The 23,083-nt window shown below is 39.5% G+C and overlaps 1 protein-coding gene and 1 long non-coding RNA gene across 5 annotated transcripts in view; one reads left to right on the forward strand and one right to left on the reverse strand.

The window, feature by feature from the left end:
* The window catches only part of LOC140600313 (uncharacterized), a 35,823-nt gene extending 22,860 nt beyond the window's left edge, over positions 1-12,963 (reverse strand). The window contains exon 1 of the long non-coding RNA XR_012003569.1: positions 12,293-12,963. This is a non-coding gene — a long non-coding RNA (uncharacterized lncRNA). The remainder of the gene's footprint in view (positions 1-12,292) is intronic.
* The window catches only part of C11H2orf74 (chromosome 11 C2orf74 homolog), a 32,079-nt gene extending 16,720 nt beyond the window's left edge, over positions 1-15,359 (forward strand). Inside the window, exons 1-5 of one of the 4 annotated variants that reach the window (XM_072768503.1) lie at positions 13,000-13,164; positions 13,260-13,453; positions 13,708-13,821; positions 13,918-14,095; positions 14,368-14,812. In XM_072768503.1, coding sequence (XP_072624604.1) covers positions 13,359-13,453; positions 13,708-13,821; positions 13,918-14,095; positions 14,368-14,412 — 432 coding nt within the window. In that variant the 5' untranslated portion in view covers positions 13,000-13,164; positions 13,260-13,358 and the 3' untranslated portion in view covers positions 14,413-14,812. Of the gene's footprint in view, positions 1-12,999; positions 13,165-13,237; positions 13,454-13,707; positions 13,822-13,917; positions 14,096-14,367; positions 14,813-14,865 lie in introns of those variants that run through there. The other 3 variants (XM_072768501.1, XM_072768499.1, XM_072768502.1) reach the window with 3 other exon arrangements.
* The last annotated feature ends 7,724 nt before the right edge of the window (positions 15,360-23,083 follow it).

The raw sequence follows: 23,083 nt of genomic DNA on the forward strand, positions 1-23,083 counted from the left end.
CATTCATGAGAGACACACACACAGAGGCCAAGACATAGACAGAGGGAGAAGCAGGCTCCCCGCCAGGATTCTGATGTGGGACTCGATCCCAGGACCTCGGGATCATGACCTGAGCAGAAGGCAGATGCACAACCACTGAGCCACCCAGGCATCCCAACAAAATAGATTTTAAAAAATACTGAAAGTATAGAATTCTAAAGATCTGGAAAGGATCTTAAAGAGTCTGTTTGTTTTTTCAGCTGGTGAAATTGAGACATAGGGAGGCTAAAGTCAACCAATTAGTTGGTTGCAAAGTTAGGATATACTCAAATTCCCAAACTTCCAAATGAGTCAGTGTCTTTCTTTTTTCTTTTTTTTTTTTTTAAGATTTTATTTTTTGATTCCTGAGAGACCCGCAGAGAAAGGCAGAGATATAGGCAGAGGGAGAAGCAGGCTTCCTGTGGGGAGCCCAATGCGGGACTCAATCCCAGGACCCTGGGATCATGACCTGAGCCAAAGGCAGATGCTCAACCACTGAGCCACCCAGGTGCCCTAGATCAGTGTCTTTCTAAGCCAGTCTCTTCTTTCTTGACAAACTAGGGTGCCCTACCAGAAAGGTGCTCTGTTAAAGATCAAATTTGTATTTTTCCTTTCTTTCACAGCACAGGCTAGGATAGAGATTGACTGAGGGAAGCCTTATTTATTTATTTTTTTAAAGATTTTAAAATTATTATTAATATTTTTCAAGATTTTACTTATTTATTCAGGAGAGACCGAGAGAGAGGCAGAGACATAGGCAGGGAGAAGCAGGCTCCCTGCAGGGACTGTGTGATCCTGGGATCACACCCTGAGCCAAAGGCAGACACTCAACCAACTGAGCCACCCAGGTGCCCCAGGAAGCCTTATTTAGAAGGACATGGATTCTGCTCATCCTGGAAGGAAGACATAGCCAAACTTTTTCTGTCTTGATATAAACAAACCGAACAAAAAACTGCCTCATTTTTTGGAAACTAGTTCTCATTGGAGAAAAATTAAGAAATGAGATTCTGGAATCCAGATACACTATTATCCTGACCCAGCCCTCCAAGGCTGTGTGTGATCTGCTGTGGTTGATTGCTGTAAGTGGGTCCCTGGGAGGCCAACTGTGGAACATCCTTGACAAGCTTAGCTTGTCATCCCTCAAAGGGCTTACCTCCCTGCAGGGATATAGATAAGCAAAGGCATCATCAGTAAGCAGTGGACAAACATTGTCCTTTGGGTTGAGTGGGAACAGTCTCCAAAATCGACAATGTGAGATAATGAGAAACTATTGCATTAGCCAGTGATCAGACTCCAAATAAGAAGACAACAGAACCTGCTATAGACTGAATAGGTTATCTGTTGGGGTATCTGGGCAATGTTGGGGTGGGTATCTGGGCAATGTTGGGGTATCTGGCCAATGTTGGGGTATCTGGGCAATGTATGGGTGGAATTTTCCACAGTGGGAAATAATGGGCTTTCTGCTAAAAGGGCTTGTGAGTAATTAAGCAATTGTTTGGAAAAAATAAATGTATTATGAGTATTTGAGTTTGTGGACTGGGTGATACTAATTTTATTGAAAATATTTGTTTATTTCTTCATCAGGATTTATCAAGTATATATCGTGTGCCAGATACTGTGCTAAGAGCTGGTGATAGTAACTATGCTCCTAGTGAGTTTAGGGAGGTATGGATAAGATGCATCACAGAGTAAACTGTTCTGCTAGGGGAAGCAGAGGGTCCAAAAGGAATTCAGAGAAGAAACCACTAATCTACACTTTGGGTAGTGGAAAGAGAGGCCAGGAGAAGACTCTCCAAAGAAAATAACATGTTAGCCTGAAAGTTGAGGTAGGAGCTCTTCCCACAACTGGGATGACACTGTTCCAGGAAGGAGAGACAGCATACATAAAACACTGAAGGTAAGAGGATGCAGCTCTCTCTGGAAAAGATAAGTGCAAGTTTAATGTGCTTGGAATAGAGTGGAGGTAGCAGAAAAAGGTGTGGGTTGAGGCTCTGGAGAGCTAGGTCTTGATCCTAAAGGGAATGGTGAGCCACTGAAGGATGTTAAATGGGGCAGAGCCATGATGAAAGTTTCTAGAATCTTTTCTCTGGTTACTGTGTAAAGAATGGATTGAAGAATAACATGATTTGCAGGGAGACCATTAGGACACTGTTGGAATAAATGAGAATGATGGAGAAAAGTAGATTTGAGTTAGGAGATGCTACCTTGCAGGACATGATTGACAAGATTTGGGGGATGAGGAAGGAGAAAGAAAAAGCATGATGCATATTGGTTCTGATAAAGTTGTCATAACATCATTGTGTATATGTGTGGAGAAAAATGCTCAAGGCATCTTTTGCTATCCAAACTCAAGATCCAGAAACTCAAGTAAATTTTGTAATCGTTTCTTTGCTATCCAAATTCCTGCTATTGACTAGTTGAGATCTAGGAACAAATCAATTTAGATAACAAGGTATTTGGGGTTTTTTTTATTTCCTACTTAAATGGAGGATCTGAAATTCAGGATTCAGCTAGTAGGAGTATTTGTAGAGTATTTGTTTTTCAGTTTTGTTTTTAAAGAAAGCCTTTTATGTTCTTCCTTGCTATTGATTTAGTATTTTAGATAAAAAGTCTACATCATGAAAGAGGAAGTTTATGTTTTATTTTATTTTTTTTTGGAAGTTTATATTTTAATCAGTTGGTGTTTAGGAGAGAGCTCCTGAGATATAAGGTATTGAATGTATTCCTATGGCAAGATTACAGTTTTAAACATAAGTAGCTCTATTTTTCAGTATTCTATTTTTTACGTTGTAGATGTGTTAATAACTAAGGAAATATAATTGCTGTCAAGTGACCAGTTTTGACAAAAATCTATTGTTTTTACAAAAACCAATACGATTTTTTTTTAGATTTTATTTATTTATGAGAAACACAGAGAGAGAGGCAGAGAGAGAAGCAGGCTCCTTATGGTGAGACTGATGCAGCGCTTGCTTGATCCCAGGACCCCAGGATCATTACCTGAGCCAAAGGCTCAACCACTGAGCCACCCAGGTGCCCCCATTACGATTTTTTAAATATTCAAAACCACTCTAAGACTTCAGTGAAGAAACCAAAGCAAATTTGGTTTTAGCAAAGCACTTTTAGGAGAGTTTTTAAATAAATTTTCATCCATATTTACTTCTGGTATAACAAGATTTTTATCATTCTTTTATTTTTTTTTAAGACCTCATTTATCTATTCATGAGAGACACAGAGAGGCAGACGGCAGAGAGAGAAGCAGGTTTCCACAGGGAGCCCCATACAGGACTCGACCTGAGCCAAATGCAGACACTCAACCACTAAGCCACCAGGTGCCCTTTACCATTCTTTGACATATGTGACTGCCATACTTTTTCTCAAATTGATATAAAGTATGTGAAAACAGTGGCTAAATGGCAGTGATGATTCTCTGGTATTCCAGGATAGTTTTTCAGACTCAGAGGTGACAATATATATCAAACATTAATGACTTTTTGAGATTTGTGAGGTATTTCAAGATGTTAAAGCCAAATGAAAATGGTCATAATATTTTTACAAGGTTGGATAATAGGAAAAAATTTCATTTTAGGGCAGCCCGGGTGGCTCAGCAGTTTAGCGCCACCTTCGGCCCAGAGCCTGATCCTGGAGACCCAGGATCCAGTCCCAAGTCGGGCTCCCTGCATGGAGCCTGCTTCTCCCTCTGCCCCAACCCCCTCTCTCTGTCTCTTATGAATAAATAAATTTTTAAAATCTTTAAAATTTTTTTCATTTTAATTTTTTTTCTAGGTAAGAACACCTTGAATCACCTTAACTACTATTCCTTTCTGTAAAGCAAAAACATTTGGTGGTCTGTGTAGTTTATAAATGTAGATTTCAGATAAGCTTAGGCTTGCATACATTTGTCTTCTGCTTTTTAACATTTTGTAACCACTCACTTCTCACAGCCCACACCCCTCTCAGCTGATGCCCTATTTCATTCCATTTTCCTATCAAAAAAAGGTAGACTATTTCATCTCCTTCCACCATGTCTATGATTTACCTACACCTGCAGCCACCCTCTCCTTTTCATCTTGTACCAAAGTTGACTGGTCAGCCACTCTGCCTCTGCTCTGGATGGCTTTGTCTCTCACTTTCCTAAGAACTTCACTCCTTCTCCTGCATCAGCTCTAACAGATCACTCCTGAGGGAGTTCAGAACATGCTACCCCAACCAATGCCACCTTGACATTTTATTTTGAGCTGAAGGCACTTGAAAAACAGCAGATGCAGGAAAGGCTCTCTGACCAAGCTTTATCTACTTAAAAACAGGACATAAAACTTCCATGAGAAAGATACCCTCCCTGTAACAGAGAAGAAAGCAGCCTTATCACCAGAGACTGGGAATCCATGTTGACACACATCTCTACCAACTTACTAAAGTGACTCTCCTTCCACTAGTTTTGCTGCCTCTCCCCCCATTAACTCCTAGTCACTTTCCTACAATTTTCTGCTTGTTGCCCAAACTCCTTGTCATTTCTTCCCAAATGTATTCTTAAGAGCTTTCTGGTCTGGTCGCTTCTTTTGGCCTTCATTCTCTTGTGAAGAATTTTCACATGAACATGTGAAAATAAAACTTGCATGCCTTTCTCCTGCTAATCTGTTTTACATCAGTTTAATTCTTGGACCCAGCTGGAGATGCTAAAGAGTAAAGAAGTTTTCCTCCCTTACACTCCCATCCATAAGCATGCGTAATCTCATACTTTATAACATCTCTTTCTTGACCCTACATTTATCCTTCAGCTACTCTATTTCCGTATCCTCTGTCACAGCCAAGCTTGAAAGGACAGCTCCTTAGTAGTAGTCTTCAAAGTCTATTGCTTACTACACCCTAGAATTTTGTAAAGTTATGTACTTTCTTGGCACATTTTAAGTTAACATTAAAAATTTTTATGTTGTTTAAATAGTTGCAAAAGCTGTAATTTCCAGAATATTGTAAATATTTGTGTTTTAACAGTCCCATCAATCTTTAATCTTTTATTTAAAATAAATCTAAATAGAATTTGATACTCATCATCCACTAAGTCTTCTACAAATTTTACATCATTCCTTTTCTACTTTAACTCCTAGTTCTAATTCATTTCCCTCACAAAAATTTATCCTAATGTAATATATTTTATGCTTCAAAGTCTTTTATTCATTTACCCTATCATACATCTCTGAAAAAGAAAAGTACTTGAAATTAAAATTTTTCCTATGACCAGAAGTCTCTAAAAGTTAATGACTTGTGGATTTATTATAATATTAATATACAACTGATAAAAATCACATTAAAGTAAAATTTTATTGGAAATGCTATCTTAATGAAATGAATGGACTTTTTTCAATTGGCTTTAATTCTTGAGGATAACTCATTGCTCAGAATGACGGGGCTCAGCATCAATAATATCCTGGTTTTTCATTTATATGTGATAAGAAACTTCTTCACATAACTAAGTAGACAGAAGTAGAAGAGATTTTGTTATAGCAATATTAGTCATTTCTTTGGGCTCTGAATGCCAAAACTGACATTGTGTGACCTATCATCACATTATCATCTGCAGACTGACAACTAGGTTCTCCTTCAATCTGGTTGAAAGCAAAGAATAAGAAAACATCAGGATTTCAAAAATAGTTTCTTGGAGTTACTGCTCTCTCAGTTCCATACCAATGTTTTGACCTGCCCTGCTGCTCATCCTCACTGGACATTTTGACACCCTGGGACAATGCGCCATCGTTAGAGGAGGAGGAAGAGAGCAATGCCTTTCTTTTGTAAAAAGGGAGAAAGGTGATGTGAAAGCTGCAGTGGGAAAGCTGTGTTGCCCACAACACAGGCATGCTCTCAGGAAGAGCATTTTTAGGAAAGTCTTTAGCCTAGTTTGAAGGCCACTGAGATACACCTGCTGCTTCTCCTGATTCTTGTTCACTCTTAAAATCCACCCTAATCGCACCTCTGTCTGCAACTCCATTGAAAATACTTTTACATCAGCAGCGAACACTTTCGACTCATTGTGGAGAGTCTGTGGGCACACAGGTTCCTGAGTCTGCACAACCCATCTCCAGTTAGGAAGGGGCTGTTGTGAGCATGCGCACACCCATTTTCCCTTAGGAATCAAATGCACTTGAGCGCACAGGTGTTCGGATTCAGGTGAGACTCTTCCCAGGATGCGCTGGGGGGGTCCCGGCTCCTGTGGACATGGTCACAGAATGTTTGTGGATCCCTCTTTGGCAGATTCCAAATTTGTGGACAAAAGGTTAGTAGACTTGTTTTTGTGACCGGAGTTTAACGTCTTTTCTTTCTTTTTTTCTTGAATCATTTTTTTATGAATGTAAATATATTAAATATTCATTGTAAAACATATCTAACAGCAACCCAGTAGAAAAATAGACTCTCAATCTAAAATTGTCAGGGGGCTAATAATTAAGCAAAAGCATTTGTTTGGGATCAAAGAATTGCAAATTTCAGTGTACACAGATTTTGCAGCTTCACAAATATTGTCCCCCCCAGGGAGCAAAATTAAGGAATTTTAATGTTTTTATTATTTTTCAGGGATGTATAGTTGACACAAAATGTTACATTAGTTTTCAGGTGTACAGCATAGTGGTCTGACAAGTCTATAGGTTATGCTATGCTCACCACAAATAGAGCTACCGTCTGTCACCAAAAGTCAGGGGTTTTTAAAGACAAAAAGGGAATGCTTGTATAGGTTGTTTACAAAGAATTTTGATTGGTGTTGGTGGCAGAAAACTATTCTTGACTAAATGTAATTAGTTGCTAAGGCTATCACTAAGCCAAGGTCTATCACTGTAGCAAGTTGCAGGTGTTGGTGCCTAGTCCTAGAAGTACTTGTGATTTGGCCCAGTTAAAAAAATTCATGGGTCCACCCTCTCAGATGTGCCCATGATCCACTCCTTTTTTTAAAAAAATTTAAAAATTTAAATAAAATGTTTTTTAAAAGTAAGATATCTGGGGCCCTAAAACAGTGAAACAAAGTGGATAAGATTTAAAAGATAGAACCAAAAATAAAAAATAAAAAAAATAAAAGAGGGATCCCTGGGTGGCGCAGCGGTTTAGCACCTGCCTTTGGCCCAGGGTGCGATCCTGGAGACCTGGGATCGAATCCCATGTCAGGCTCCCGGTGCATGGAGCCTGCTTCTCTCTCTGCGCCTCTCTCTCTCTCTCTCTCTCTCTGTGATGTGACTATCATAAATAAATAAATAAATAAATAAATAAGCCAGAAGCCAATAAACTTTTGAAAATAAAAGTGAAGATTAATATTTGTCAGAGTTTAATTAATATATTTATATATAAATATGACCATCAATGCCATTTATAAAACAGTAAGATGTTCAACAATAAGTAAACAATTGTAATGCTTCTATAAACTGGAAAAGTGTATAGGTATTTTAAAAAAAATCATCTTTTCAAAAATTATTGAAAGACATTGGGGAAATGTTAACATTTTGAGGAAACACATGTATTTTTATGACTTTAAAAAACTTAGAATCATAGGGTGCCTCGGTGGCTCAGTCAGTTAAGTGTCTGAATCTTGGTTTTGGCTCAGGTCATGATCTCAGGATCAGGGCATGGGAGGTGCTCCACGTTCAGTGGGGAGTCTGCTTGAGATTCTCTTCCTCCCTCTATCACGGCCCCTCCTCCCCTTGCTCACTCTCTCAAAATAATAAATCTTTGGGGCAGCCCAAGTGGCTCAGCGGTTTAGAGCCACCTTCAGCCCGGGGCATGATCCTGGAGACCTGGGATCGAGTCCCACGTTGGCCTCCCTGCATGGGGCCTGCTTCTCCCTCTGCCTGTGTCTCTCCCTCTGTGTGTGTGTGTGTGTGTGTCTCTCATGAATAAATAAATAAAATATTTTAAAAATAATAATATTTTTTAAAAATTAGAATCACTATATATATACTTTGTTAAATTTACCATGATTATAAACACTATGAAACCAGTTTCCCCACATCTTTCTATATAGAGCATATCGCCAGATATTTCATTGTTTGCCAATCTGATGAGTAAAAAAAAATATCTCAGGGTAGTTCCAATTTGCTTTCTCTCATTATAACTGACTCTAGACATCTTTTTTTTTTTTTTTAAGATTTTATTTATTTACTCATGAGAGACAGGCAGAGGGAGAAGCAGACTACCTGCAGTGTGCCTGATGTGGGGACTCAATCCTAGGATCCCAGGATCACACCATGAGCCAAAGGCAGAGGACACTCAACCACTGAGCCACCCAGGCATCCCTCTAGGCACCTTTTTGTACATATAAGGCCTATTTGTTTTTCTATAGATTCTTTGTTTCCCAGTCCTTTGCCTTGTGAAAGGTGAAATAAAAGAATCAGTTATGTCAAGGGGTTTATAAATGGAGCCAGGGGGCTATTAAGGAGTGTGTTGAGTCAGGAATCCTGGATTGCAGGACACATGAGCCCCACTCAAACCAGTTAAGCCAAAAAGGAAAAGCATCAGTTCACACAACTTACAGCTTCCAGGCCACAGTGAAAAAAAATCAAGACTTCTGGCATGGTTAGATCAAGCAGAGTCATTTGTAATTTGTCTCTCTCTGTATCGCTCAACCCTGCTCTCTTCTTTGCTGGTAGGCTCTGCACCTGTCTTGACTTGGAGATTAACTGAGCTGATTAGATCACATGTTGACTCCTGCACTGTGCACTGTTCTGATGGGCAGGCCTGGGTCCTGTGTGCTCCCCTGGTTTTCACATTCAGGCAGCTGTGATGTGTAGGTCCCCTGAATGTCCTTGCTGTGATCCTGTAATTCAGGGATCATGCTTTTGTTGGAGGAGATCACCAGATTGCATGGGTCAAGGCCTTGGGGAGGTCGCTGGGGACTCGCACACACCATGTACCCAGCTGGAACACAGGGTGCTGCAGATTCGGCCTCCGGCAAGGCCTACACTTTGGCTACTCCCCACAAGGAGCCTGAAGGCGGGAGTGGGGGATAGGGCAGACCGCTGGCCCTAGAAGGAGTGGATATCTGACCCCAACATGGCAGATGCGAGGAGCACTAGAGGAGTCCTCCTTGCTCCAAAGACTCTGAAAGCCTGCTCTGTCTTGCTTTTACATCCTGTTAAGATACCAATATGGAGAAACTTTTAGTGTCTATTGGGCATTATTGGTTTGAAGGATTAGAAAGCAGGTTTTGATAAGAGGAGGGACATTTTTAGGGTTCTGGGAGCTGGAGGATGAGGAATAAATGGGGCAGGAGGTAGGACATACAAAGAGTGTGAAAGACCCTGCCTGCCACTCCCCAGCTGGCCTGCAGCTGGAGCTGCACAAGGCACAAGTTTGGGATGCAGGCAGGTGACATGGTGTTATCACTGAGCTGAAGTGACAGCTGCGAGAAAGCAAGAAGGAGCCCAGTGGCTGGTGATGGAATCATGGAAGAGCTAGTCCAGGGTGGGGAGGTGGGGAAGGTAAAGGGCTGAGGTCGGCGTTGGGTATTCACAGGGGAAACAAACTGAGCAAGAGAGTAGAGATAGAAACAGGATTTCCATGTGCTGGTTTTCTTTTTCCAGAGCTTTTTACCAGGCCCCTTTACAGGTGGCTTCCCTTTCCTCTGTTCCACAAGTCAGTTTTTAAAATTGTGATAAATATATATAATACAAAATTTACTTTTTTTTTTTTTTTGCCATTTCTAAGTATGCATTTCAGTGGCTTAAGGACATTTATGTTGCTGTGCAGTCACCGCCACCATCTGTCTCCAGAACTTTCTCATCATCCCAAGTTTAAACTATATCCATTAAACAATAGCCCACCATGTCCCCCCTCAGCCCAGAGCCTGATAATCATGGTTCTATTTTCTGTGTCTCTGAATTTGACTATTGCAGGTACTTGATAGAAGTGGAATCATACAATATGTTTCCTTCACTTAGCATCATGCCTTCAAGCTTCATCTGTGTGTAACATGTATCAGAATTTCATTCCTTTTTAAAGCTGAATAATATATTCCAACTTGGGTTGTTTCTACCTTTGGGCTGTTGTGAATAGTGCTTCTGTGGACATGGGTGCACAAATATCTGTTCTAGTCCCTCCTTCACTTACCTTTTGTAGATGCCCAGAAGTGGAACTGCTGAGTCATTTGGAACTCTGTATTTAGTTATTTGAGGAACTGCCATACTGCTTCCCACAGGGGCTGCACCATTTTTACATTCTCACCAACCATACACAAGGGTTCCAATTCCTCCACATTCTGACTAGCACTTGTTTTCTTTTCTTTTTAATAATAGCTTTATTAATGGCTATGAAGTGGTTATCCCATTGTGGTTTTGACTTGCTCCTTAATGATTAGTGATGTTGAGCATCTTTTTATGTGTTTACTGTCCATTTGCATATCTTCTTTGGAGAAATGTCTGTGCAAGTCTTTTGCCCATTTTTGAATTGGGTTGTTTTTTATTGTTGAGTTTTAAGAGTTCCTTATTTATTCTGGATATTAATCCATTATCAGACAAATGATTTGAAAATACTTTTTCACCATTGAGTATGATGTTAGCTGCGGGTTTCTATATATTGCCTTTATTATATTGGGGTAGTTTCCTTCTATTCCTAGTTTCATGTTTTTCATCATGAAAAGGATGTTAAATGATGCCAAATGCCTTTCCTGAATCAGTTGAGATGATCATATGTTTTTCTCCTGTTCATTCTCTTAATGTGGTGTATTACATAGATTTTTGTATGTTGAATCATCCTTGCATTTGTGGAATAAACTCCACTTTGTCGTGGTGTTTAATCCTTTTAATATGCTGCTAAATTCAGTTTGCTAGTACTTTGTTGAGGATTTTTGCCTTAGTCTTCATAAGGGATATCAGTCTTTTAGTTTTGTTTTGTTTTTTTTGTTTGTTTTTTTTTTTTTTTGGTAGTGTCTTTGGCTTTGGTATCAGGGTAATGCTGGCCTCATAGAATGAGTTACAAAGTGTTTCCCTTTTTTCAGTTGTTTGGATAATTTGAAAAAGATTGGTTAGTTCTTTAGATGTTTGATAACATTCCTTTGTGAAAACATCTGGTCCAGGGATTTTCTTTGTTGGGAGGTTTTGATTATTGATTCAGTCTCCTTATAGTTCTATGCAGATTTCCTGTATCTTCATGATTCTGTCTTAACAGGTTTTGTGTTTCTAGAAAGTTTTCCATTTCATCTGAGTTATTCAGTTTGTCAGCATTTAATTGTTCATAGTACTCTCTTAGAATATTTTTTATTTCAGTAGAATTGGTTGTAATTTCCCACCATCATATAATTTTGAGCACACACCTATGTGCCAGGTGTACTTTGTTAGGCTCTGGAACCCATCTTTGAATATCATGGTATCACAGACTTACAGTGCAGCAGTGCATTTAAAATGTGATTTAGGGAGCAAAGTCGGATAACCTTCCACTTTTCAGAACTATGTTAACTATAAATAAATTTAAGACATTGATTCCCAAGTCATATTCAGGGAAGGAACGCCCTTATGATAGTCTTATGAGCCCTTACTTGTTGCTAAAGGTCTCTGGCCTCAGACTGTGTCTGGTAAATAGTCTTGGAGACAGGACCCACTAGCAGCGGTGCACTGCAGTCCAGCACTACTCATGGAACCACACGTACTCAAACTCAGTATGGGGATAGGGCCCCTTTTCCATTTCTATTCAGTATAATATCCATGCAGTAGATGACACAAGATACACTAGTCTTAAGGATACAGTTTTCGGGGTTTTTTACATACATCTAGATCTGTGTAGCCAACAGTAGATCTAAAATATTCCCATCTCTCAGAAAAATCCTTTATGTGTACATGAGACATGGGAAGTTTTGGGTCCTAAAAGTGTTAGTCTAGCAGCAGTATAGAGTAAGGAGAATGAGATGGATTCTGAGTCTTCATCTGGGAGCCTTGAGGAGGCATCTGTAAATTCTGCTCACTCTTCCAGGAGTGGCTCAGATGTTGACATGTTCGTAAAAATCAGGCATGGCCTGAGCCCTCCAACAAGCTCTTACTTGTGCTTACATACATGCCACACACAGACCCATCCATTCAACATTTATGGGATTCGTAGGTCCTGACCTGGTGGAGTATCCAAAGGTATAACACCACAGTCCTTGCCCTTCTGAAAGAGAGCCAGTTTGGCTGCAGCCCAGAGACCCCCAGAGCTCATTTTCTCATTTTTAAGATGTGGTTTGCAGCAGCTACCATTTTCTATTGTACCTTCCTTTGCTTCTCAGAAAACCCTAGCTCCTCCCTCCCCCTTCCTGTCATGGGCATCACTCACTGACCTGAAAGTTAGGTTGGAAGTGGGGTCATCTTGACTCTGCTCATCTTGCTCTGCTCCTGCTTCCTCAGCCACGGCTCCTAGAGTTACCAGTTTGCTTATTTGTCCAGGAAGTGGGTCCAGTGATATAGTATTAGAAGGAAATGGGCTCTTTAGTTTGGAGAGCATCCATTAGGAGGTAAGTTGATTACTATTGAGAGGGATTTCATAAGAAGGAAGTGGGAATGGGATGCCTGGGTGGCTCAGTGGTTTAGCACCTGCCTTAGGCCCAGGTTGTGATCCTGGAGTCCTGGGATCGAGTCCCACATCGAGCTCCCTGAGTGGAGCCTACTTCTCCCTCTGCCTGTGTCTCTGCCTGTGTGTGTGTGTGTGTGTGTGTCTCATGAATAAATAAATAAAATATTTTTTTAAAAAAGGAAGTGGGACTAGTTGTTCATTGTCTGTGAAAGAAGCAGTAAGAGAAACAGGCTCGGGTTAAGAAAGGAAACCTGGTGTTTGGAAAGCAGGAAGAAAATCCTCATCTGAAGAGTGGCCAGGATGGTACCACATGGCCTTCACCCCAGCCCTCTGATAGGAGAGGACAGCGAGATGGCAACCCAGAGGAGAGTTTTTTAGTTCTCCTAACTCCAGGCAACAGATAGGGTTGGGCTGACACTCTGGTCTTTCTAACTAAACCGTTCTATGATTCTATGATGTCACTGAAGAGAGAAGAATGGGGAGCTGGGCTTGGCTCCAGCTGCTCCAATTCCTTTCCTCTGGATTCTGATAGGTTTTTGGGGTGAGGGGAGATGAGCTGAGTGATCACACGTGTCCCAGCTCAGTCTCCCCTCTAACCACCTCAGACCCCACCACATTTATGGAGAGAAATTAGCCAGTGTGAGTCAACTTCATCGAAACAAGCACAGCATTTTCTATGAAGCTGATCAAAAAAAACAACAACGAAAAATAGCCTTTTATTCTTCTGTTTCTAGAAAACTTAAAGAACAAGAAAACTACATTCAAACTAAGCTGGAAAAGAATATTTGTACAACCTGTGATTGTGAGAGTGGACAAGTCTTCTAGCTAAGCCTATGAGCTTTGAAACCACAGCAATCACTTTCTTCATCCTCCTTCTAATTTGCTTCGTTTGCATCTTCCTTTTATTGGTGGTTTTTTTATATAAATGGTATAAATCCATGCTGATAAATTGGGATCAGATTTCAAGTCACACTAGCAAATGTATCTAGAAATAATATAAATCAATTTAAAATAGAGCAAATAATGCTATAGCTATTTACTTTTTCCACTTCAGAATTTTAGAAGTTCTAATTTCCTGTTTAAAAGTGAAGTTCCCAAAAAAAAATTTTAAAAAAAAGTGAAGTTCCCTACCAAGTAAATCACAACCATTCTCTTCTGAATTTTCTACTTATTTGTTTTCAGTTCCCAAAGCAAAGTTGAAGAGACAGAAAAAGTTCCTTGTATAGATGGTAATGGAGGTGAAAAATGTGTAGCTGCTGCTAATGTGGAGACAAACAATACAGGAGACCAAGAAAAGTAAGTCTGTATCATAGAATGTGATAGAAAGCCATTTTGGGGTGTGATAATGGTGGCTAACATGCATGAATTTTTAAAATCCTGCTGATTATCTAGGACTCTCGTAACACAAATCATAGACTTGAATGCACCCACAAGGCCTGGCATTCTTGTCCAGAGACGGAGTAAAGACGTGGAGGACACACCTTTAGAAAACAAAGAGGAGATGGAGGACAAGGAAGACAAAATGAAAGAGAAGCAAGAGCCTAAGAATGTTAAAGGGAATGGCGAAGAGGTAATGGGCTTTTCTCCTCCCAAGGTCCAGTTCAGAATTCCTTTCATTAAAAAGGTAGTAAATAATTTGGCTAGGTGCAATGAGCTAGTCTTGCTTGAAACTTAAGTTTGTTTCTAGAAGGAGCACAATGTCTGCAATCATCGAAACCATTCTTCTTAGTTCATGTTATTAAACTAGTCATGTATTCCATCCAAATCTAGATACTTGCTCATTCTTCACTCTTACATTTGTGGTGGTCTTTTAATGATTCCCCTTCATTTTGTTTTTCTCAGAATCCTAGGATTTTAGAGCTGGCGGAGTCCTTGGAGATCATCTAGGGATCCAGGTTTCTCATGTTACAAATGAGAAAATGGGATGAATTGTGCAAGGTCATTCCTCCACCGTGGCCAAGATCAGGATCAGACCCCATGTCCCTGTTCTGGTTCCAGGCTCCTTGTACAATAGCACACAAAGATTGCCCGGACCTTCTTGAGCTCCCTGTCGGGACCCTATGATAGGAACAGTTCACATCTTCCCTCAACACAAGGCCCATGCCCAGAGGCAGAACGATGGTTCAGGGGGCTCTTTTATAACCATAGAAATATGAAAATGAGATCATGATGGATTATCACTGCTTTCCTGTGTCATTTAGAAACACATCTTCTGTTTCTCACAATGTTTCTATATTTAATTTAGAATATAAACGAAATTAAAAATATAATGTTTTTTAAAGCGGAACTTGTTGCCTTCATAAATTGATCATTTATACTGTTTGTTCCATTCTCTTGCAGGATGACGATATCCAAAAACCACCCACACCTCTCACTAAAACTCATTCAGTTGTTGAAAACCAGAAAAGACCTTTAAAAGGAGTGACATTTTCTAGGGAAGTAATTGTTGTGGACCTTGGAAAGGAATACCCCCCGGCACCTCGAAGCTATACTCGAGAACATAAAGAGAGAAAATGAGCTCAAAAAAAAAAAAAAAAAAAGCTGAGAGTGAAAGAAATATAAGCTTAGACTAACAATGAAATGACTGGGGTTACAAGATCATGTTGAAACAGCAAAATATGGGGAATTAAGCAAATACAAATAGTATTTTACCTTTGTGCAGAAAGAAGTGGGCTACATGCAAAATTCTGTGAGTAAAATACCCAGAGTTTGAATATAGTTTTTTTTGAAAACTCAAATCTGAGTTCAAGAAATTGATTGTATTAAGTGTCCTTAAAACAGTGTCTACTCAAACACTGTTCTAACATGTGAATAAAGTTATTTGTGTTTGTGCAGATGTCTGTTAGGTAAATCATATTTAAGGGGAACTTTGGAGATAGTACCTGTTCTTGATGCTCTCATCACAGGTATTCATGACCAAATGACATTACTGCTATTGTCATAGAAACTTCCAATAACAAGGACTAAGATCTACTACATAATCCCTATTGAGCTCAGTCCTCAAACCCTAATAGTACTGACAGCTGCTTTTAGTACTGTTTACTTACAGAAAACAACCTACCACCATCAGTAAAACATCCTGGTACTTTAGGCAAGTCCTACGTTTATACTATTTTTGATTTCAGTAGTTTAAAATTTGCTGTCCCTATGTGGCATGTGACAGGACAAGCCATTAAAGCATCATCCAAACCACTGCAGTAAACGTGTGAAAAGTACAAGGGGCTACGAGAGAGATAAAAAGCAGAAGACATAACACTCGATTCAGGATCTAGCACATGGTCATACATATGACACACACTCGATAAATGTTGAGTGAGAGAATAAGTGGGTGATACAATTAAAAGGTGTGACTAATTCTAAAAGAAGAGTATTGACACCCTTTGGTGTTGGGAGAAGTCCTTGAGTCTGGGCTTTTGTGTGAAGAGCAGGGACTTAACGAATGGAAGCATTGGATAATATAAGCCGAAGGAAGAGTGTTTGTCAGATGGGAGAAGCCAAAGAAAGGATTTCTCTTTCTGCTGCTTGTTAGTGTGTAGACTTCTGTGCATTGATTTTATATCCTGCAACGTTGCCGAATTCCTGTATCAGTTCTAGCAATTTTTTGGTGGAGTCTTTCAAGTTTTCTACACAGATATCCTATCTTCTGTGAAGAGTGAAAGTTTGACTTCTTTGCTGATTTGGATGCCTTTTATTTCTTCTTCTTGTCTGATTGCTGAGGCCAGGACTTCTAGTACTCTGTTGAACAACAGTGGTGAGAGTGGACATCCCCATTGTGTTCCCGACTGTAGGGGAAAGGTTCGGTTTTTCCCCACTGAAGATGATATTAGCTGTGGATCTTTCATAGATGGCCTTTATGATATTGAGGTATGTCCCTCTACCCCTACATTGTGGAGGATTTTATTTTATTTTATTTTATTTTGTGGAGGATTTTGATAAAGGATGCCATATTTTGTCACATGCTTTTTCTTCATCTATTGAGAGGATCTTATCCTCTCTTTTATTAATCTGGTGTATCATGTTTATTGCTTTGCAGATGTTGAACCACCCCTGCAGCCAAGGAATAAATCCCACTTGGTCGTGGCAAATAATCCTTTTAATGTACTGTTGGATCCTATTAGCTAGTGTCGTGCTGAGAATTTTTGCGTCCATGTTTATCAGTGATATTGTTCTGGAATTCTCCTTTTTGTGGGGTCTCTGTGTGGTTTTGGGATCAAGGTAATACTGGCCTCATAGAAAGAGTTTGGAAGTTTTCCTTCATCTCTGTTTTTGGAGCAGTTTCAGAAGAATAGGTGTTAATTATTTAAATGTTTGTTAGAATTCCCCCAGGAAGCCATCTGGACCTGGACTCTTGTTTGTTGGGAGATTTTTGATTAGTGATTCAATTTCTTTGCTGGTTATGTCTCTGTTTGGATTTTCTATTTCTTCCTGTTTCAGTTTTGGTAGTTTAGATGTTTCTAGGAATGTATCCATTTCTTCCAGATCACCTAATTTGTTGGTATGTAATTGCTCATAATATTCTCTTATAATTGTATTTCTTCAGTGTTGGTTGTGATCTCTTTCATTCATGATTTTATTTATTTGGGCCATTTCTCTTTTCTTTTTGATAAGGGGTTTATCAGTCTTGTTAGTCCTTTCAAAGAACAAACTCCTAGTTTTGTTGATCTGTTTCCTTGGTTTTTTAAAAATTTCTTTAACATTGATTTATACTCTAATCTTTATTATTTCTCTTTTCCTGCTGCATTTAGGCTTTATTTGCTGTTCTTTTTCCAGCTCCTTTAGACGTAAAGTTAGATTGTGTATTTGAGATTTTTCTTGATTCTTGAGGAAGGCCTGTATTGCTATATATTTTCCTCTTAGAACAACTTTTGCTGCATCCCAAATGTTTTGAACTGTCATGTTTTCATTTTCATTTGCTTCCATGTATTTTTTTAATTCTTTAATTTCCTGGTTTACCTATTTATTCTTTAGTAGGGTGTTTTTTAAACTCCATGTATTTGTAGTCCTTCCAAATTTTTTCTTATGGTTGACTTCAAGTTTTAAAGCATTGTGGTCTGAAAGGATGCATGGTATGATCACAGTCTTTTTGTACTGATTGAATCCTGGGTTGTGACCCAGTATGTGATCTATTCTGGAGAATGTTCTATGTGTGCTTGAAAAAAGTGTATATTCTGCTTTAGGATGAAATGCTCTGACTATATCTGTGAAATCCATCTGGTCCAGTGTGTCCTTCAAAACTCTTGTTCCCTTGTTGAGCTTCTGGTTAGATCATCTGTCCATTGCTGTGAGTGGGTGTTCAAGTCCCCTACTATTGTTGTATTATGATCAATGAGTTTAAGTTTATTATTAACTGATTTATATATTTGGCTGCTCCCAAGTTAGGGGCATAAATATTTACAATTATTAGATCTTCTTGTTGGGTAGACCCCCTTTATTATGATATAGTGTCCTTGCTTATCTCTTATTACATTCTTTAGTTTAAAATCTAATTTGTCTAATACAAGGATGGCTATGCCAACTTTTTTTAATCCATTCTAATACCTTATGCCTTTTGATTGGAGCATTTATTCCATTTACAATTTACATTCAGAGTAATTATTGAAAGATATAAATGTAGTGCCATTGTCTTACCTCTAAAGTCACTGTTTCTGGGTGGCCCTGGTGGTGCAGTGGTTTAGCGCCACTTTCAGCCCAGGGCGTGACCCTGGAGACCCGGGATCGAGTCCCATGTCTGGCTCCCTGCATGGAGCCTGCTTCTCCCTCTGCCTGTGTCGGTGCCCCCCCTTTCTCTCTCTGTGTGTCTCTCATGAATAAATAAATCAATCTTTAAAAAAATATATAAAGTCACTGTTTCTATAGATTGTCTCTGTGCCTTTCTGGTCTTTGTTTCTTTTGGTCTCTCTTTATGCTCAAAGGGTCCCTTTTAATATTTCTTGCAGGGCTAGTTTAGTATTCATGAATTCTTTTAGTTTTTGTTTGTCTTAGAAACTATATCTCTTCTTCTATTCTGAATGAAAGCCTTGCTGGATAAAGTATTCCTTGCTGCATATTTTTCCTATTTCGCACAATGAATATATCATGCTAGTCCCTTCTGGCCTGCCAGGTCTCTATGGACAGGTCTGTTATAGGTTATAGACCTATAACAGGGTCTTGTTATAGGTTAAAGACCTCTTGTCCCAAGCTGCTTTCAGGATTTTCTCTTTATCTTTACAATTTGGAAGTTTCACTATAATATGTCATAGCATTGACCTATTTTTGTTGATTTTGATGGAAGTTCTCTGTGCCTCTTGGACTTGAATGCCTGTTTTCTTCCCCAGATTAGAGAAGTTCTCAGTTATAATTTGTTCAAATAAACCTGCCCGTTTTCCTGCTTTTCTTCTGGGACTCCTATTATATGGATATTATTTCGCTTTATGGAATCTCTGAGTTCCCTAAGTCTACTTTTGTGATCTTTAGTTTTCTTTCCCTCTTTTTCCAGCTTCATTGTTTTCCAAAATTTAACCTTCTATATCACTGGTTCACTCTTCTGACTGATTCATCCTCATTTTTATGGCCTCCACTTGGGATTGCATTTCAGCTATAGCATTTTTAATTATAACCAGATTAGATTTTATTTCTTTTCTCTCTACAGTAAGGGATTCTCTAGTATCTTCTAAACTTTTTTCAAGCCCATCAGTATCTTAAAATTATTGTTTTAAATTCTAGTTCAGACATATTACTTATATCCATATTCATTATATCCCTGGCTGTGAGTACTATCTCCTGTTCTTCCTTTTGGGGTGAATTTCTCTGTCTCGTCATTTTGTATAGAAAAGAAAAACAGAAAAAGAAAATGACAACAACAAAAGAAACTAGATCCTGGATGTGTTCTGGTCTGTTTGTTAAAAGAAACTAGACCCCAAAATAAGAAAGGAAGAAAATATACATATGTATAAAAATAAAATACAAGTAAAAGGAAACAATTTTTATAATTTTAAATTTAAAAAATATAAGATATATATAAAAATAAAAATTTTAAAAGAAAAGAATTAAAAATAAAATAATTGAAAAAATAACAAAAGACTAAAGAATAAGGACATCTTGGTGGCTCAGTGGTTGAGCATCTGCCTTTGGCTCATGTAGTGATCCCGAGGTCCTGGGATCGAGTCCCACATTGGACTCCCCTCGACCTCGGCTGCCCCTCTCTCTCTCTCTCTCTCTCTCTCTCTCTCTCTCTCTCCTTCTCCTCTCTCTGTCTCTCATGAATAAATAAATAAAATCTTAAAAAAAAAAAAAAAAGGCTAAAGAATAAAAGTATGCAGGAAGCTGGATACTATGCCCCCCCCCGGAAAGGAAGCTGGAAGCTTGGTGAGAGCAAGCTGTGCTGGCCTCCTGGGGGGGCCTGCGGCCTGACTCAGGTGGACCAGCACCCCCAAGGCACAAGGAGGCGGGGCCTAGTGCAGCAGCTGCAGCCTCCACCAAGTCGCGCTGTTTTGCTCCCCCGGAGCCTTTCACCAACATGGGACAGGGTGAACCTGGTGGCACCCAGGTCTCTAACCAGGAGCTGAAGATTCCCACCCCTCACTCTTCAGTGAGCCCTCCCAGGAGAGCAGCAGTCACTCTTGTTTCCCCGGCAGAACGCTGTTCACCCTACCTGTGTCTGAGCATTTTTATCTCAGGCACGCAGCTGAGTCTCAAAGCTCCCAATTTTAGGGACGTCCACGGTGCAGACGTGTGGTTCTTCCCGGGGAGGGCCTCCCCACGCTCTGCCTCCGGCCGACCCCTCCCGGGGAAGCGGTTGCACCACCAGGCCGCAGTTTGCAGTTTATGGCAACACAGAGCAGAAAACCAGCACCTAAACTGTTCTCAGCTGCCGTCCCCACTCCTACACCTGGGAACCTTGCAACACTTAGGTGCCACCCATTCTTCTTGGGACTCCAGGGATCCTCAGAGCATTCTGCTCTGCTTCCCCCATGAGCGCCTCTAAGCCCACTTGGAAAGCTTCTGATTCGGGCTGCACTGCTTACAGTACTTTGTGGTAGCCTCTGTCCTGCTGAGTCCTCGGCATTGTCACACCGGCGACAAGTCTCTGCATCTCTTACCTTCCAAATGGCCGCTTTTCTACTCTCTAGACTTGCAGCATTTGTTTTCTGGAACCTCCGATTGATTTCTCAGGTGTTCAAAATGATTTGATAACCATCTAGCTGTATTTGAGGGAGGAGACAAACTTCGGGTACCCCTTCTCCTCCACCATCATAACCCCTTCCTCTGCCCATTTTTAAATAGGATTATTTGGGGGTGTTTTTTTTGGTGTTGAGTTGTAGAAGTTCTTTATATATTTAGGTATTCTTATCAGGTGTATCATTTGCAAATATCTTCTCTCATTCAACTGCCTTTTTGTTTTGTTCATTGTTTCCTTCACTGTGCAAAAGCACTTTATTTTGGGGTAGTCCCAATAGTTTATTTTTGCTTTCACTTCCCTTGCTCAAGAAGACATATTTAGAAAAAAAATGTTTCTATAGACAACATCAGAGAAATTACTGCCCATGTTTTCCTCTGTGGATTTTATGGTTTCAAGTCTCACATTTAGGTCTTTAATCCATTTTGAGCTTATTTTTGTGTGTGGCATAAGAAAGTTGTCCAGTTTCATTCTTCTGCATGGAGCTGTCTGGTTTTCCCAAAACCATTTGTCGAAGAGACTGTCTTTTCCCTACTATGTAAAGAATTCCTTTACTTTTTAAGCCTGAATAATATCCCATTTGTATGTATATGTCACATTTGGTTTATCCATTCATCCACTGATGGACACTTGGGTTGCTTTTTTTTTTTTTTTCATGTGAATAATGTTGCTATACATATTTAAAAGTTTATCTAAGAAAATTAAGACTTACATAGATGATGATTTATTACTATGTATTCCCATATGGTCTCATGGTTTCATTACCAATATCTGCATTTGTATTTAGGGAGCCAAATTACTCTGTTGCAAGCTGATGAGAAAAGATTAGAGGAGGAATTAATATGTAAACAATGCAACTATGTCAAGTGAAGACCAATTTCCTGGTGACTGACTATACTAACCATGGTTTTGTAAATGCCCCAATAGTAGAAAATGGTGGCAAAATTGGCCATCAGTGCCCATGACAGTACAGGCACATGGAATTTCCAGTAGAACATTGGTGCCTTAAGGATGGGGTGAGCAGCAGAGCAGTCAAAGAACAGCATCTGATACTAAATGTTAATTTGCATATTATTGGTTTTGTGCTTTTGTATTTGATTTGTAAATTTGTTTTGATTTTACAGTTGAATAAGAGCTCAAACAGTAAGAAGTTGATATCCAGTTTTATGTTTCTACATCATAATGGGAGGGGGGGTTGAAGACATGAGGTGTTTCCTCCATGATTAGGTTTTTGAAGAGTAGCAACCAGAAGATAAATGGAGGTGGCTGTAGTTACAGTCTGGATTTGAAGGATGAGGATCTGGAATAGGGAAGTGGCAGCAAACAAGAAGGATGATGAAGAGAGTGAAGAATGTGAGTTTCTGGTGAGATGTGGGAGGAAAGAGAGTAGGACACCAAGATGGCTTCTGACCTTGGATACCTGAGAGATTGTCAGAAATTGGAGTCTAGAGAGGGGACTAATTTGAGAGAAGAGATTAGCTGGGTTTTAGATCTGTTGAATTTGAGGTATTTGCCAGAAATTCGACTGAAGATGCTCAGTGATCAGTAAAGCTTTCAGAGTGTTTCCATCTCCTAAACTGTGGATTCAGTGAAAAGTTGAGCAATTCTCTCTCAGTGCCCACTGGTGCTTCTCTTGCAGAAGTAAGATCAAATTTGCCACCTTTCCTCTTTAATTAGCTGTTGACTTAGGGACTTTCTTCAAATGACTACCTCAAGTAGGGCACATCATCCAAGAGCCAAAGGGGACAAGTTTGATAAATCAAAACATTAAAATAAAACTTCTGATCAGAAAAAAATAACATCAAACACCAACAACAAACTGAGAAGACCTATTTTTAAAAATCATTATTAATAAAAAAGATTTATTTATGTATTTATTTGAGAGAGAGTCTGTGTGAGTGAGGATGGAGTGGGGAGGGGAGAAGGGGAGGGAGAGGGAGAAGGAGAAGGAAAGAAGCAAACTCCGTGCTGACCTCGGAGTCCAACCCAGGCCTCCATCTCATAATCCTGAGATCATGACCTGAGCTGAAACCAAGAGTTTGAAGCTTAATGGACTGAAGCACACAGGTGGCCCAAAAGGCTTATTTTTAGAAAACACATTTTATACCGAAAAAATTTCAAATTTTACAGAAAAGCTGCAACAGTCGTACAAAACTGGGTGCCTTAACTCAGGTTCCCAAGTTAAGTTTACATGCGTTTTATCATTCATATCTTATAAGAATTTGAGAGTAAGACACAAACATGCTATATCATTTACCCTTAGTATGTTAGCCCATATTTCCTAAAAATTGAGACATTTTTCCAAATAACCACAGGTCAACCATGAGTTAAAATTGGTACACTACTGCCATCTACTCCACATTCGAGATTTGCCAATTTTCCCAATATATTTTTATAAGTCCA

Source organism: Canis lupus, chromosome 11 (assembly GCF_048164855.1).
Source record: "Canis lupus baileyi chromosome 11, mCanLup2.hap1, whole genome shotgun sequence".
Taxonomy (NCBI): Eukaryota; Metazoa; Chordata; class Mammalia; order Carnivora; family Canidae; genus Canis; species Canis lupus.